The sequence below is a fragment of the Oncorhynchus mykiss genome, chromosome 19 (genome assembly GCF_013265735.2).
Source record: "Oncorhynchus mykiss isolate Arlee chromosome 19, USDA_OmykA_1.1, whole genome shotgun sequence".
NCBI classification, from domain to species: Eukaryota; Metazoa; Chordata; class Actinopteri; order Salmoniformes; family Salmonidae; genus Oncorhynchus; species Oncorhynchus mykiss.
Window position 1 is genome coordinate 58,638,283 of NC_048583.1, and position 17,882 is coordinate 58,656,164.

The 17,882-nt window shown below is 41.8% G+C and overlaps 2 protein-coding genes across 5 annotated transcripts in view; one reads left to right on the forward strand and one right to left on the reverse strand.

Moving 5' to 3' along the window:
* Positions 1-762: 762 nt before the first annotated feature.
* Positions 763-10,470, forward strand: degs2 (delta(4)-desaturase, sphingolipid 2). The gene is made up of 3 exons (XM_021574823.2): positions 763-966; positions 7,781-8,523; positions 9,365-10,470. The coding sequence occupies exons 1-3, from the start codon at positions 885-887 to the stop codon at positions 9,506-9,508; spliced, it is 969 nt and encodes a 322-aa protein (XP_021430498.1). The 5' UTR covers positions 763-884; the 3' UTR covers positions 9,509-10,470.
* LOC110498197 (ena/VASP-like protein) overlaps positions 10,274-17,882 on the reverse strand; it is a 60,892-nt gene continuing 53,283 nt past the window's right edge. For all 4 annotated transcript variants that reach the window (XM_036955194.1, XM_036955192.1, XM_036955193.1 and 1 more), the window contains 9 exons: positions 16,821-17,681; positions 16,156-16,409; positions 15,342-15,445; positions 15,035-15,062; positions 14,839-14,869; positions 14,641-14,701; positions 12,877-12,934; positions 12,726-12,783; positions 10,274-12,208 (listed from right to left, as the gene is read on the reverse strand). In XM_036955194.1, the coding sequence (XP_036811089.1) occupies positions 12,171-12,208; positions 12,726-12,783; positions 12,877-12,934; positions 14,641-14,701; positions 14,839-14,869; positions 15,035-15,062; positions 15,342-15,445; positions 16,156-16,409; positions 16,821-17,681 (1,493 nt within the window). In that variant the 3' untranslated portion in view covers positions 10,274-12,170. The remainder of the gene's footprint in view (positions 12,209-12,725; positions 12,784-12,876; positions 12,935-14,640; positions 14,702-14,838; positions 14,870-15,034; positions 15,063-15,341; positions 15,446-16,155; positions 16,410-16,820; positions 17,682-17,882) is intronic.

The window sequence follows — 17,882 nt, forward strand, 5'->3', positions numbered from 1 at the left end:
TTACAGCTTGTACGACATTGCAGATGATCAGCGCAGGTGAATGCCGATTGACAGATGTACAATCACCTTGCATCATAAATAACTACTATTATTTGTAGATCAGTCAGTCATTCAACATTTATCCACTATGCATCATATACACAAACAAATTGACATCGAATATAGTTTAATTTATTGTCACAATATCGATAAGGCTCCTTAACAGCTTCTACCCCCAAGCCATAAGACTGCTGAACAATTAATCAAACGGACACCGGACTATTTACATTGACAACCCCCGCCCCCCTCCATTTGTTTTGTACACTGCTGCTCCTCGCTGTTTATTATCTATGCATAGTCACTTCACCCCTACCTGTACACCCCCCCCCCTCCCCACCCCACATTGACTCGATACCGATACCCACTGTATATCGTTATTGCTATTTTATTGTGTTACTTTATATAATTTGTAACTTTATTTGGTAAATATTTTCTTAACTCTTTATTGAACTGTACTGTTGGTTAAGGGCTTGTTCGAAAGCATTTCACGGTGAGGTCTACACATGTATTCGGCGCATGTGACAAATAAAGTTTGATTTGATATATTGGGGTTGTTTATGTGTTTGTGCAATAAAGGATTCGTGAAAATGTATTACAATCCACGTGTATAATCAATTCATGCATCTTGTTGAGATTAATTTACAAAGTGTAAGTTATGCAACAATATTCTGTTATATCTATAATTATTTCAACTTGAAACACCCAATAATTACTATCGGCTGGGGAGGAGCTTTTTTGGTCGCACACCTTTCACCTTTACGGTTGAGAGGGTGTGTTTGTAAAGTAGTGTGTGTAGGTGAGGCACGCATTGCCACTGCGCTCCCGCGGGCATCAAGAGCATCGAAATGGATAAGACAGGTGAACGGGGAGACTTTGAATGGGTCTACAATGATCAGCCTCATACTTCACGAAGAAAAGAAATATTAGGTAAGCTGTTGCCTTAAAACGTAAACGAAATAACTACGGTTTAAAGTAAAGTTGTACTGCTAATACAAAGTTCTTGTCTTCTTTTAAAATCGTATCCGGTTTTACCTGTTTTCAAATGAATAGCTTACGTCTTCCCTGTCAGAAATGTCGCAACCATTTCTACAGACATCCTGGTTTGATTCCAGGCTGTATAACAACCGGCCATGATTGGGAGTCCCATAGGGCGGCGCACAATTGGCCCAGCGTCGTCTGGGTTTGGCCGGTGTATGCCGTCATTGAACATAATAATTTGATCTTAACTGACTTGCCTAGTTAAATAAAGGTTACACAACCACTCATGCAGTGAAACTGGAGTTTAACACCCTAGCAGCGTATGATTTATTGGAGTAGCCCAACTCATTCACCATGATGTACTGCAGAGATAGCCTAGTACTGTAGGCTATTTGCCAATGCTGAAACTTAAGGGAATATGGACTCCTATTTTTTTTCACAAGACAAAGCCGCCTACTAGATTTGCAAAACAAAACCACCTGTCCTACTTTTAGTTTCTTATGTTTTCATATTGTAATATTATCTTGTGTAATAAAAACAGCTTACACAGTAGAGGTGTTTGTGAATACAAGCACAATGAAACCAAGTGAATGCCAGTATTGTCATTATGATACTTGAAACATCGAAGCTGACAGTGATCAACAGTGGATCTCTTTCTTAAGACCCTAAATAAATAAAGTTATATAAAACGGAGTGAATGGAATGGCATCAAACACATGGAAATCATGTTTGATGTATTTGATACTATTCTGCTCCAGCCATTAATACAAGCCGTTTTGCCCAATTAAGATGCAACTTAACCTCCTGTGAGTAAACTGATCCTCCGTTTTATCTTTTTGACATGTAGAACAATGGGCAACATGGTGATAATAACAGGTGCAGCTGACTAAGCCCATAGACTTTGCTAGGTAACAAGACACATTCCCCTCTAATGGCCCAATGTCAAAGACTGATGCAAAGGATAGCATGATAGTCACCAACCATTAAGTCACATGGTCAGACCCTCAGACGAGCCATAAATAGAATAATTAGTCATTATATTTATATTCCTTCAATCCAGAATTCAGATGGTATGCTCTATCATTATACAACAGCTGTAATGCCCACACTGTGGCACCACAAATCTGGCTTTTCAAGAGGGTCATTCCATGTCATTTGAGCAAGCCATGACATCCCACATCTCAGATTGTTCTGAAATCGTTTCTTTATTTAGAAAGAGATAGGATTAGCATTCCTGCAACATTATTTAGTTGAAATATAATTTGATATCTGAGAAATTAAGGTAATTGATTCCACCCAAATTAGCAATTTTTTACTTATATGATTTATATAATATATCATTCAATATATCCGATTTGGATCAAACTTATTTTCTAACAATGAGTAATTCAAATACATTTTAAAAGTTAGCATTTGAAACAGTGGCCAAGAACCAAAGCATATGTTGTTATCATACCAAGTCGATAGACTACAAGGTAAGGAAACCAACCGCAATTTTGTCTTAAAACTTTTTGCACCTAATAGCAGGAACAGAACTGTCTATTGGTTGGAATCTGGATACAGGATGGGACTTAACCTCAATGACTCACTTCTTTGAACAGAGAGAAAAACATCACCCAATACCCACTGGGAATGCATTATCCATACTCCTTGTCAGAGGGGGGATACTAATATTATCTGTTTCTAACAACATAAATGATTTCAGTACAATCTGAGATGGCTGGGTGTCAATTCTCTTTCTTGTGCTTTTTGAGGTGGAACGATACCCAATACATACTTTTATTCTAGTGTCTTATTGGTCTAATATCTGAGCAATCCACATGTTCTCGAGCTCATCATTGAAGTCATCTAACTTAAACACATGTTTTTTTTCAATGATTCATATGTGTATTTAAAGGGGCGTGTTCCCCTTTATCGTTCCATTGGCGTGAATGAAAATACCAAATCGTGATCTGTTGCTTGGTTCCTAAATTATTAAAAGCTTTTGTTTTTATGATACCCTGTGCTGTCCAGCAGGACTGTAGACTGAGGAAATTAGGCTCACAATGAGAGAGGTGGCCAGCCGGCTGGTGGTGGTATTGTATCTTAGCCAGGGTGTTTTGGCTCCTTCACACAATACTGTTACGTACATAGACGTACTTTTCTGTTTCATTAAATTATTTTGTTTATTGATCAACCTCTCTCTATTTATTGAAATGTTGCTTGTCTAATGCTTTCAAGTATTTTGAGAAGTCATGTTTTTAAATTTGATCAATTAAGTTTACTTCCAAATCTGGGCCCGGTTTCCCAATAGTGATTTAAGGCTTAAGAGTGTTTTTTTTTTTAACAATGCGTCTTTCCTGCAATGGTCGACGATGTAACATGCGTTTCCAAATACACTACGCAGAGAAAACGGTCGCTTCGTTGGAACGTGTGATACTGATAGGATCGAAAGAAAGGGAACTTTGCTCTCGGATAAGCTTTCTTCATTCAAATCTTACCTCAACATTAGAATTCTTTCACAATACTGACTACAGATATGCTCCTAGACAAATATTACCACCAACGGCTGCAAATATTGACAAGGCATATTCTAATGCTTACCCAACAAAATGCCTAAAATCACCGATTTAGCACATCATGTTTGGCTACACATTATGACAAATTATAGCCTAAAAGTAGCAAAATAGAACTCAATTGATTGAACATGAAATATTTTTAATATATGATTAAAATAGGCCTATATAGCCTACGGTTTATATTTTAATGCAGCCATCTCGGTTTTCATTTTAATCATATTTGTATTTGTTGCTTGTTTATCAATATTACCCATATACTGTATATGCACTGAGTGTACAAAACATTATGAACACCTGCTCTCTCCATGACAGACTGACCAGGTGAAAGCTATGATCCCCTGATGTCCCCTGTTAAATCCACTTCAATCAGTGTAGATGAAGGGGAAGAGACAGGTTAAAGAAGGATTTTTAAGCCTTCAGACAATTGAGACATAGATTGTGTATGTGTGCCATTCAGAGGGTGGATGGATAACAGCAGAATTGTGCCTTTGAACAGGGTATGGTAGTAGGTGCCAGATGCACTGGTTTGTGTCTGGCAAGAACTGCAACGCTGTTGGGTTTTTCATGCTCAACAGTTTGGTCCACAACCCAAAGGGCATCCAGCCAACTTCACACAACTGTGGGAAGCATTGGAGTTGACATGGGCCAGCATCCCTGTGGAATGCTTTTGACACCTTGAGTCCATGCACCAACGTATTGAGGCTGTTCTGAGGGCGAAAGGGGTGCAAACTTTTTTACAATTGTATTGCAGTAGGGAAACACATTAGTTTTGCCCCAACATTATGAATTCCCATATTCTGTAATACACTTTTAGAGAACAGCTCAGCTAGACAGTGGTAAAGGGTGTATTTTGCATTTAAAACAAATCACAGGTGGTTAGTTGAAGGGTCATTGGACCAATGAATGCAGGAAATTGAAAAGTTGCTGTCACATCACATCAAAAGGGCTTCTGAGAACCTTTTCACTCAAAAGTTGTGAATGATTTGATTTCCCAGGCATGAAATAGTGGACAAATAATATACATTTTAAGTTGGCAAATGGAAGGGAGAACTGTAGGTCGGTGAGACTATGGGTTTACTATGACATGTACAGTGTCTTCAGAAAGTATTCACACCCCTTGACTTTTGTCACATTTTGTTGGGTCACATCCTGAATTTAAAATGGATTAAATGTAGATTTTGTGTCACTGATCTACACACAATAATGTCAAAGTGGAATCATGTTTTTAGATATTTTTTACAAATGTTATAATAATTTTTGAATGACTTCCCCATCTCTGTACCCCACACATACAATTATCTGTAATGTCCCTCAGTCGAGCAGTGAATTTCAAGCACAGATTCAACTACAAAGACCAGGGAGGTTTTCCAATGCCTCGCAAAGAAGGGCACCTATTGGTAGATGGGTAAAAAAATAAAAAAGCAGACATAGCTGTGGTTACTGCCAAATGTGATTGTATCATGTATTGACTAAGGGGGTTGAATACTTACAGTTGAAGTCGGAAGTTAACATACACTTAGGTTGGAGTCATTAAAATGTGTTTTTCAACCATTCCACACATTTCTTGTTAACGAACTATCGTTTTGGCAAGTCGGTTAGGACATCTACTTTGTGCATGACACAAGTAATTTTTCCAACAATTGTTTACAGACAGATTATTTCACTTATATCACAATTCCAGTGGGTCAGAAGTTTACATACACTAAGATGACTGTGCCTTTAAACAGCTTGGAAAATTCCAGAAAATGTCATGGCTTTAGAAGCTTCTGATAAGCTAATTGACATCATTTGAGTCAATTGGAGGTGTACCTGTGGATGTATTTCAAGGCCTACCTTCAAACTCAGTGCCTCTTTGCTTGACATCATGGAAAATCAAAAGAAATCAGCCAAGACCTCAGACAAAAAACTTGTAGATCTCCACAAGTCTGGTTCATCCTTTTCCAAATTTGATGAATTTCCAAATGCCTGAAGGTACCACGTTCATCTGTACAAACAATAGTATGCAAGTATAAACACCATGGGACCACGCAGCTGTTGCAACTGCACATGGGGACAAAAATCATAGTTTTTGGAGAAATGTCCTCTGGTCTGATGAAACAAAAATAGAACTATTTGGCCATTATGACTATCATTATGTTTGGAGGAAAAAGGGGGAGGCTTGCAAGCCGAAGAACACCATCCCAACCGTGAAGCACGGGGGTGGCAGCATCATGTTGTGGGGGTGCTTTGCTGCAGGAGGGACTGGTGCACTTCACAAAATAGATGGCAACATGAGAAGGGAAAATTATGTAGATATATTGAAGCAACATCTCAAGACATCAGTCAAGAAGTTAAAGCTTGGTTGCAAATGGGTCTTCCAAATGGACAATGACCCCAAGCATAATTCCAAAGTTGTGGCAAAATGGCTTAAGGACAACAAAGTCAATGTATTGGAGTGGCCATCACAAAGCCCTGACCTCAGTCCTATAGAACATTTGTGGGCAGAACTGAAAAAGTGTGTGCGAGCGTGGAGGCCTACAAACCTGACTCAGTTACACCAGCTCTGTCAGGAGGAATGGGCTAAAATTCACCCAACTTATTGTGGGAAGGTTGTGAAAGACTACCTGAAACGTTTGACCCAAGTTAAACAATTTAAAGGCAATGCTACTAAATACTAATTGACCATATCTAAACTTCTGACCCACTGGGAATGTGATGAAATCAAATCTGAAAGAAATCATTCTCTCTACTATTATTCTGACATTTCACATTCTTAAAATAAAGTGGTGATCCTAACTGACCTAAGACAGATCATTTTTACTAGGATTACATGTCAAGAATTGTGAAACACCTTAGCCAAATGCATTTAAACTCAGTTTATGTAAACTTCAGACTTCAACTGTATCTAACCAAACTATAATAGTGTTTCATTTTCAATTAATAAAAATATATACTTTTTCTACCAATTTGACTTTTAAGTATTTTGTGTAGATCTTTGGAAAAAAAAAGACAATTAATTTGAATCCCACTTTGTTACACAACTGTGGAAAAAAAATCAGGGGGTTTAAATACTTTCTGAAGGCACTATACAATATTGTTTTCCAGAGTTTCCTTACTCTTCGCATCCTGACTGGTTGCATCACTCACTACCTGGTATGGCAACTGCTCGGCCTCTGACCACAAGGCACTACAGAGGGTAGTGTGTACGGCCCAGAACATCACTGAGGTCAAGCTTCCTGCCATCCAGGACCTCTATACCAGACAGTGTCAGAGGAAGGCCCTAAAAGTGGTCAAAGACTCCAGCCAACCTAGTCATAGACTGTCCTCTCTGCTACCGCATGGCAAGCGGTACCGGACCACCAAGTCTAGGTCCAAGAGGCTTCTAAACAGCTTCTACCCCCAAGCCATAAGATCCCTGAACATCTAGTCAAATAGCTACCCAGACTATTTACATTGCCCCCCCCCCCCCCCCACTCTTTTACACCACTGCTACTCTGTTTTTATCATATATGCATAGTCACTTTAATAACTCTACCTTCATGTACATATTACCTCAACAAACTGGTGCCCCCGCACATTGACTCTGTGCCCCCCTGTATATAGTCTTGCTATTGTTATTTTACTGCTGTTCTTTAATTACTTGCTACTTTTATTTCTTATTCTTATCCGTATTTATTTTAAACTGCATTGTTGGTTAGGGTTTCATAAGTAAGCATTTCACTGTAAGTTCTACACGTGTTGTATTCGGCACATGTGACTAATAAAATTTGATTCAGAACAGTTTGCATGCTGATGTTAAGCAAATGATGTGAAAGCAATGCGGCAGACCACATTTGCATTAGCCAATGGGCTCGTCCAATTCTGAACAGGAGAAAATAAGTGCACGAACCAATCTGATGTCTAACCTCGAATCAACTTGTGAGAAAAAAAAAACTATGTAGAAACCGTTACAATGCAGCGAAACTGACCAGGGTCAGAATGTGCTTACTTTGAATGAGTCTCACCTTGGGGCGGCAAGGTAGCCTAGTGGTTAGAGCGTTGGACTAGTAACTGGAAGGTTGAAAGTTCAAACCTCCGAGATGACAAGGTGTCGTTCTGCCCCACTGTTCCTAGGCTGTCATTGGCTGTCATTGAAAATAAGAATTTGTTCTTTACTGACTTGCCTAGTTAAATAAAGATAAAATAAAACCTTGTGACTTATTTTTTTTTTTTTGTGTCCTCCTAAGCAAAATACCCAGAGATCAAGTCCCTGATGGGGCCTGACCCCCAGTTGAAGTGGGTGGTGACAGGGATGGTCCTCACCCAGCTTCTGGCTTGCTACATGGTCCACGACCTCCCCTGGAAGTGGGTGTTCTTCTGGTCATACGGCTTCGGCGGCTGCATCAACCACTCGCTGACCCTCGCCATTCACGATATCTCCCACAACGTTGCGTTCGGCAACAAGCTGGCGCGCCTCAACCGCTGGTTCGCCATATGGGCCAACCTCCCCATTGGACTGCCCTACTCGGCCTCGTTCAAGAAGTACCACATCGACCACCACCGCTACCTGGGTGGCGATGGCCTAGATGTGGACATCCCCACGGACGCGGAGGGCTGGTTCTTTTGCACACCCCTGCGGAAGGTCCTGTGGCTCTTCCTCCAGCCATTGTTCTACGCACTGCGCCCTCTAGTGGTGAACCCCAAGCCAGTCTCCAGACTAGAGATGATGAATGCCGCTGTTCAATTTGCAGTGAACTTTGTGATATTCTACCTATGGGGGCTGAAGCCAATTGTTTACCTCATAGCCGGGTCCATTTTATGCATGGGCCTACATCCCATCTCTGGACACTTCATAGCGGAGCACTACATGTTCTTGAAGGGACACGAGACATACTCCTACTACGGCTCACTGAACCGGATCACCTTCAACGTGGGTTACCACATGGAGCACCATGACTTCCCCAGTATACCTGGCAGTAAGCTGCCTCAGGTGAGTTCAAATCTCAAACACAGTGTTGATAGCGGACCACCATTTTTAGGTCAACTATGATTTTAGGTAAATCCAATCTGAAATCTCAATGGACTACCATGATTTTAGGTCTGATATTAAATCTCAATAATGTACCATGATTTTAGGTCAACCAAACCCCCCCCCCCCCCCAAAAAAAAAAAAAAAAAACTTGATCAGTGGCTAAGGGAAATGACCACTGGTTTCAGATGTCTGTCTCAAGATAATGCTCTAAACAATATCCCCAATGGGAGAGTCATCAGATAGTAGATGAGAGAGGCATGTCAACCGCAGGAGGTTGGTGGCACCTTAATTGGAGAGGATGGGCTCCTGGTAATGCCCGGCGACGGAATTAGTAGAATAGTATCAAACACATAGTTTGATGCCATTCCATTCTCTCCGTTCCAGCCATTATTATGAGTCGTCCTCCCCTCAGCAGCCTCCACTGGTTTCAACTGGAAGTATTGCTTAAAAGACTGGCCTGAATTTATAACTCATTAACTATTGGTGTAATGCCTGAGACAAATATAATCTTTTTACACTTTCTATCCTCTACAAACAAGCACTCTAAAGTCAACTGTTGTGGGTGTTTTTCTTTGTCCTCAGAAAATTCCAGAAAATGTGTGCACCTCCTATACATTTTTGTCAGTTGTGGGAAAGATGATTATACTCCTAAATGACAAGCCCTAGTGATATTTGCTGTTACCTAGGAATTACAATTCATTATCAACCTCAAATAATAAACTGACATGTTGCAGTCTGACATGACTTATGTTGGCTCCTCGTGCTGACAGAGTCCCCTCTGATATGTTATCTGTGCCAGGTGAAGAAGATGGCAGCAGAGTACTACGACTCCCTACCACAGCACACTTCCTGGACCCGGGTGTTGTGGGACTTTGTCTTTGATGACAGCATCGGTCCCTACACCAGGATCAAGCGGGAATATAAGCTGGTCAAGCAGGAGTAGGTGCCACATCAAAACACTTTCCCCAATATTCAGTGGTACTGATTGTCACAGTGAACCATTGGTTTCAGACAGTGGCACTCCAGGCTCCTTTTCACCTCGTTTTATCATGTGATTTACTTGACAATAGCACACGTGGGCAGTCAAAAGACACAATGTCAATCATTAGGTTTACCATACTGTGAGTGTGCAGAACAGTGCAGAGAATGAAACATTAAAACTTACTTTGTAGTAAGAGGAGCTGTATTTCAGTGAAGCTCTGTTTGATGCTCACCACACAAAAGTTGTTTTTAATCAAGAAAATAAATAGATAATATTGCTAACAATGTTTCTAACAGAAATGTAATTGAATAAAAAGTTATGTTATTACATGTGTGAGGTTTCTGTGTGTGAATATACATCTGTAATGCTAGAACTATGTAACAGGTATTTCTTTACAAGAGCTATTTTAAGAACAAAAGCACAACTTCTATATCAGGTTTTGTATAGCCTACACCGTACGTGTACATTATATATTTTTTTTACTATTGTAACATCTGATGGAAAATGTTTTTTATTTTTTATTGTCATAATAATTGAAGAATGAAACACACCACTCCATACTGTAGACAGGAGACAGGTCTATGGTTTGGTTTAAATTCATTTACTTTCCGATTTTTGAAATTTAATTCAGAACTTAGTCAAAGTGAATATGTCACAAAAGATATTAAATCATATTTTCCCCCAATATTTTTTTTCTCCTTTCATCACAAAAAACGTTTGAATTGATTTATGTATACTTTTAATTTATTTTGCAACTGGCTCCATTTTCACATATCAAATTCAAGTTCAACCTTAAAGTAACTGTCCAGTGAAAATCTCACTTTTAAATGTCCATATTCTGTTAAATCATATCCAAATAATGTTGATGACTCATCCTACACTCGTATGTGGCCAAAGCATAAATTGGAGAGAAAAAAAACATTTTAAAAAAACCCACCTCAAACTTGTATCTCAAACAGATCGAATAAAAAATGCTATTTCCTCATAGAGAATGATGTCATCCTACCTCATTGGCTGAGCTGGCCAATCAGCGGTTTACTCGTGTGAATATTTTTAATGATCGGCATACACCCACACCATTCTGTTGTTAAGATACGCCCACACCATTCCAACACAGAAAAGCTGCTTTTTAACATGCGTTTTGTAATTTAAGTATTTCATTCATATTGTAATTATAGGTCATGTTTCATTGAAAACTGGACAGTTACTTTAAATAGCAAGGAGGATATTCACAAAAAAAACAAACCACCATTGTAAATGTACCACCATTTTGAAAACCCAATTTAAAAACAAAATGCATGGTTAATACACCGGACAAACCATATAGACCAGGGGTGTCAAACAGAGGGGTTCCGGCCCGTGAGGGGTGAGGGGTTCCAATCCCGTGAGGGGTTCCGGCCTGTGAGGGGTGGTTTGAGTAAAAAAAAATATATATATTTTTTTTGCATATTTTTTATTTTTTTAGGTGGGGGGCGACTCAATATACAAAAATGACTAAAACCAAGTCAAAACTGTGTATAAATGATAATGGACCTACATTCATACTGTTTCTTGACTGTGTCCAACTCGCTAATAATCACCAAAATGAAAGCTAGACAATATGGCAGCATCGAGGGGGGGTGGACATTTTGACAGCAAGGAAATGTAACTCATTTTCATTGCGGCCCTCCGGACCTTGTTGAAGACCGCGTTTGACACCTCTGATATAGACTACTGTATGGGTTTCGTAGGGGCAGCCTAGGGATCATTTGATCTATTTTGGGAATACGTAGATGGTGAATTTACAGTTGTTGGTACGTTTTTTGAATGATCCCAAAATTACAGTGATTTTTATACACCGGAGTTGTGTTTATTAGGGCACAAAATGGAACATATTTTTAAAACGTTTTACAATGGAGAACGGTACTCCCTCCCCGGTTGTCCAGTTTTATTCCATTTGAGGCCCAATGAACACTGCCCTGTTACTGGTAAATAGATCAAAAGCTTTTTAAAAACTGAGGTCAGGTGACTAAAGCATAGTATGTGCCATACGTGCTGGTCAAACACCCAAGGATAAAGTAAATCATATAAAATATAAAAGTCTGATGTAATTGGTGTGCACGTTTCCTCTAGAACCCACCAATGAAGAACAACAGTTTGTCTTTTGTCTCTCTCTCTCTCTCTCTCTCTCTCTCTCTCTCTATATGATGGTATGAATAATAAAATAATCACAGTTTAAAAAAACAATAATAATAAAACAGTAAAAACTTAAGAAAACAAAAAATATTTTCTATTGTAAGACTTAGAACAGACTGAGAGCTGCAAACTGGACTGTCTCGAAATGCACAGAAATGGGAGGGGGGGGAAAATGAAAAAGGTGCAAGCGTCTATCCATCCTTCCGTCCGCACATCCTTTGTCATCATGTAACCATTCTTTTCTCTCTCATTCACTTTCCTTCTCCAACTTTTTCTTCTTCTTCTTCTTCTTCTTCGCCTTTCTGTTCTGCACAGCAGACTCAATGTTGGCTCAACCTTTCTGCAGCGTCACAGCAATATTTTCACAGCGTCACAGAAATGTTGAGAACATTCCTTTCCAGCACACCTTCTAATCCTTCATACTCCAGCACATCCTCTTGTCCACTGATTAACATGTATGGATTCGACCAATTTCTTGTCTAATGGCTGAAAGAGAAGACAACACGGAGAAAATAGTGCCTTGTTATTGTGTGTGTGCGTGTGCAGGTGTTGGGTAGACAGAGGATGGGGGGATGGATTATCACTGAACCGTTGTCTATTTCAAAAGGAATGGGGATTACTATGAATTAGTAAACACATCAACTGCATGCCTACCATCCTCTTAGGACATACTTAATTAGGATATATTTGTTCATTAGGATATCTTTGTTCATTAGGATATCTTTGTTCATTAGGATATCTTTGTTCATTAGGATATCTTTGTTCATTAGGATATCTTTGTTAATTAGGATATCTTTGTTCATTAGGATATCTTTGTTCATTAGGATATCTTTGTTAATTAGGATAGCTTTGTTTGACCTAACTGAAACTAAATTGGACTATAGAAAGTGTATAAAAAATGAATAAGAATGACCTTAGTTGGTTTGCAGGTTAATTTCACACTGAAGCAGTATGTGCCTTTTTTGAGTAACATAACCCAATGCGTTAACACTCTGTCGCCTACCATTAATGATCTCATCTTTCACCTTCTGCAATTCACGTACAACTTCATCCAAGATTTCCTGTGGGGGTAAAAAAAAAAAAAAACTTTTTTACATGTTCTGTTTCTTTCAGAATACTTTTCTTCCATGAACAATTGAAGAACAGTTTCATACCTGTTTCATCCTGTCGAAGTCTAGGTCTCCCTCACTAGTGCTGCCCACGGGTCGCACCCTGCAAAACCACATAAACAACAGGGATGATTTTAAATGATCGATAAATAGAAATTAGTTAGAACTTTCAGAGTAAATTACCCAAAATATACAGTACATAAAGTGTATATATATATTTTATATATAATATACAGTACATAAAGTATATATTTTTTTATATATAAAATATACAGTAGATAGTTATGTTTTCTCCAGCTAATGACAGTCACATCAACCTTCATGATTGATTATTAGTGTCACGCCCTGACCTTAGAGAGCCGTTTCATTTCTCTATTTGGTTAGGTCAGGGTGTGATGTGGGGTGGGCATTCTATGTTTTGTTTTCTATGTTTCTTTATTTCTATGTTTTGGCCGGGTATGGTTCTCAATCAGGGACAGCTGTCTATCGTTGTCTCTGCTTGGGAATCATACTTAGGTAGCCCTTTTTCCCTCCTTTCAGTCTGGGTAGTTAACTTTGTTAGAGGCATCGTTGCCCTGTTAAGCTTCACGGTCGTTTTGTAGTGGTTTTGTTGGCGACATTCTAATAAAGAGGAATATGTACGCTCACTACGCTGCACCTTGGTCTACTTCTTACGACGCCCGTGACAATTAGATGGACAGTATCTTATCTATATTACATGGTGTGGTTCACAATGTCAGGCAGCCATCCATTCACTGTTTACTACTGCCATTAAGCTGTTAAATTTACTGTATCACAAGCTTCCTCAATGCAATAAGCGAACACTCCCACGGTTTGTTTTCCCCTGATTAGGCTGATACACTAAAATATATATATATGGGGTGTGCTTTATCTCTGTATTTAACTATGTCCATGATTCATTTGCCAAGCCTTTATCTTCTCACCAAATGGTCATTGCTATTTCTGGTTTCCCAACCAATTGAGCGCCTTTTGGGTAGTGCAATTTGGTGAAGGAAAAACTATTTATTTTAACAAAATGATTTGTTTAGGTAAACATTTCTAGCCTGTCTATCTTTGGGTTATGCTCGACCCGCTCGGTTTTCCCCCAGAAAATGTCCAAAAAGAGTAGAAGCAGCTCACCATTAGGAATTAATTTAATATAAAAGGCTTTTACAATTCAATATTGGTGCACAATTTGTACTTTAAATACCAAAAGGGATGCAGAAGGCACTCGTGGTGGAACGACCCAGCTGGTAGTTGAATAACAATCATCAATGACAACAGGCTTGATAAGCCAAACAGTCATGACTTTACTTCTAGAAAATATATTTCCTCATCTCAGAGAACAGAATGCTTTGTACTATGATATGTAATACGAACCTCTCAATATATCCCCAATATTTAATAGTAGTGTTAGCCTGGTCCCAGATCAGTTTGTGCTTTTTAGCAAACCACTGCTATAGGAGTTGGCTAAACTACACAAACGGATCTAGAACCAGGATAAACAGTTACCATACCTCAGATTAGTAAATATATATCCCATATATCCTTACATCCCTTCTCATTTGCCACTAATGGCCAGGTTTCAATCCAGACAGTGAAAGGATCAAGGCCTTAATAAAGGTCATGTTAAATTGAGCCGACATTTGAATTGTTTACTTTGAATGCGATCTCTGTGACAACTGCAACAACCGAAAAGGGCCAATCGGATTGAATCCAGGCCTAAATCTTTATTTTTAAAGTTTGGTAGCATCTAGGAAGGGTAGCTAATGGGGATCCATAACAAATACAAAAACAGATGATGTTCACCTTGATACCAGTGAGGCCTTGTCTACAGAGTTGGCTCGGTCCCATGGATTCTTCCCCGCATCTAGAGAGAAAGGGATAGAGAAAAAGCAAGCGAGAGCATCACAATTATAAGAGACTCACTTTATAAAGCACCCCGGCTCAATGCAGCCAATAACAAAGATAATGGTCAGAAAAATGTGGAGGCAAGAGTGTGTTTACCTGTGGAGTTCTGCCCTGGCTTGGGATCCTCCTGTAATGGAAAATCAAAATGGATGATGTGTGTGTGTGTGTGTGTGTGTGTGTGTGTGTGTGCGCAATCAACTTTAGATTGATTGAATGCAATTATTGTAGCTGGATAGAACCACCCAGTTAAACTTTATAATTGATATTTTTCAAATATGATCAAGTGAATTACCTCTTCAGGTTTCTCTGAGGCTTTCCGTCTGCAGGAAAAGCAAATTCAGGCAGTTAGAGATGATACAAAGCTAATGGAGAAGACAACTCCAGTCATGTTGCAAATCACTAGTGTATTTCACAGGCTAGTAGACTATCACATCAAGTTATACCAATTTTGTGATAATCTTCAATTAAAATCCTCAACTCCAGAATATTCTTTATCAAAATGATACACAGGTCTTGTGCTGTGATCGTTAGGATAGGGATTTTCAGTTCAATTCAATTCAATTTCATCGTTCCTTCACACACAGATGTGTTCCTCTCACCTGCGTGCTAGAAGGGCGTTCATTTCCTGCATTAGCCCCTCCCCTCCACTGGAGCGGTTGCCATCATTCTTGGCTACACTTGTTCCTGGTGGACTGTTCTCATCCTGAGGACACAACAATGGCCACCATATAAGTTCCCTCTTTATAGAAGCCAACCAACAGGTAATGTGTATATGTAATGGTTTGAATGTCCAAGCAGTTTTCACATAGATATGAGTGGTCTTGTTCAGTGGGGTAGACCATAATAAAAACATTTAAAAAATGTATTGGAAAGGGGCCTCCTGGGTGGCGCAGTGGTTAGGGGCGCTGTACTGCAGCGACCCTGGGTTTGCGCCCAGGCCCTGTCGTAACCGGGAGGTCCGTGGGGCGACGCACAATTGGCCTAGCATTGTCCGGGTTAGGGAGGGTTTGGCCGGTAGGGATATCCTTGTCTCATTGCGCACCAGCGACTCCTGTGGCGGGCCGGGCGCAGTGCGCGCTAACCAAGGTCGCCAGGTGCGGCTGGCTTCCGGGTTGGATGCGCGCTGTGTTAAGAAGCAGTGCGGCTTGGTTGGGTTGTGTATCGGAGGACGCATGACTTTCAACCTTCGTCTCTCCCGAGCCCATACGGGAGTTGTAGCAATGAGACAAGATATTAGCTGCTAAACAATTGGATACCACGAAATTGGGGAGAAAAAGGGGTAAACATTTTTTTTTTAAATGTATTGGGAAGCAAAAATGAATGTTTCTTATTGGACATGTTCATAGTACCTCCCTGTACTAGGAAGGTTTTATTTCTACTCACCACGATCCGAGTCTAAGCTGAGATACTAACCCTTGCAACTTTGCGGAGTTTGGCTCCAGCCAGGGCAGCAGCCAGACCTGAGAGTGGCTGTGCCAGCTCGTTCCCTGCCCCCTCTAAATGAGGCCCTCCGTGCCCTCCACCAACCGGTAGTGGGGGGGGCATGGGCGGTGGCACTGTGGCCGGAGGCGGGGGGCCCGGTGGAGGAGGGGGGGCCATAGGTGCCATAGGGGCAGGCGGAGCCACCGGTGGGGCCACAGCGAGCACGGCGGGGAGAGAAACCGGACCTGGGAAGAAACCAATAGACAGCATAGGTTCAGACTCCTCCTTGGCTAACACTGCTGGCAAGCACTTACTGGATAAATAGTCCTCAGATAAGAGCCATTGGATTTAAAATGAATCAAAAAGCAAACTACAGTAGCAGTTATGGGGACTGTTATTGTAGCTGATGGCTGAATATGGGGACTGTTATTGTAGCAGATGGCTGAATATGGGGACTGTTAGTGTAGCTGATGGCTGAATATGGGGACTGTTATTGTAGCAGATGGCTGAATATGGGGACTGTTAGTGTAGCTGATGGCTGAATATGGGGACTGTTATTGGATTCATAATAGGTATATACTTCCATCCACATTAGCCAGTGGAGTCCCCCTATTGTTGTCCAAGTGCCTTGCTCTTTGAGCTCTGCATGTACTTACTGCAGGTTGCCGTGGCAGCCTGAGAGACGGGAGAGGGTGTCTGGTTGGGTGAACCCCACTCTGATGGGGCTGGGGTGTATGAGGGGGGAGAGAATTGCTGGGTTGCTGGTGGTGGTGGGGGCGTGGCCTGGGACATCTGTGGCTGGGGGTGGAATGAGGAGGGGTACTGGGGTTGGTTGGAGGAGACGGGGACAGGGCCCTGCGCAGACTGACCAATCAGAGGGGGCAAGGAGGTAGCCTCGCAGTAACCTAGCTGCTGCTGTTGCTGCTGAGCGAGGTTATAATAGTCCTCTGATTGGCCATTGGCATGGGGGAGGTGGGGCGGGATATGGGGTTGGCCGGCCTGGTCCAGGGGGTGGGGCTTGACCCGGCTGTGGCGGGGCGGCAGAGGGAGGGCCACTGGGAGGACAGGCTGGGGCACGGGGGGCATGTGCACGGGGCCGTATATGTGGGTGTGGGAGGTGGACCAGGTGCCGTGTTTGGGGAGCAGCACAGGGTCCTGCTGGGGGTCACCCTGGTGGAGGGTCTTGGTGTGGTGGAGAGCCCGCACCGAGGGGGGAGAGAGGGGGATCTGGCGCACCTGCCGGGTCAGGGCCGTGGGCACCCCTGGCTGCACGGGGGAGAAGGCCGAGACCAGGGAGGTGGAGAGCTGGGAGAGATGGGGAGAGTTGTCGCCAGCCCGTCCACCTGCCACCTCTCTCTCCTGGGAGGAGGAAGAGGAAGAGGAGGAAGGGGAGGAGTTGGAGGCCATTCGGGCATAGGAGGGCGGCAGTGTGGCGGCCCGATAGTGTCTATACTCAAGAGGGGTGTTGGAGGGGTGAGAGGGAGGGGAGGACACCTTATATTGGAGGGTGGAAACAACTATAACACACCACAGATGAGGGGGGGATACCACAGAGGGGGGGGGGCACCACAGAGGAGGGAGAGACACCACAGAGGAGGGGGGGGGGACACCACAGAGGAGTGGGGGGTGGGGGGCACCACAGAGGGGGGAGACACCACAGAGGAGGGGGGGAGACACCACAGAGGAGGGGGGGAGACACCACAGAGGAGGGGGGGAGA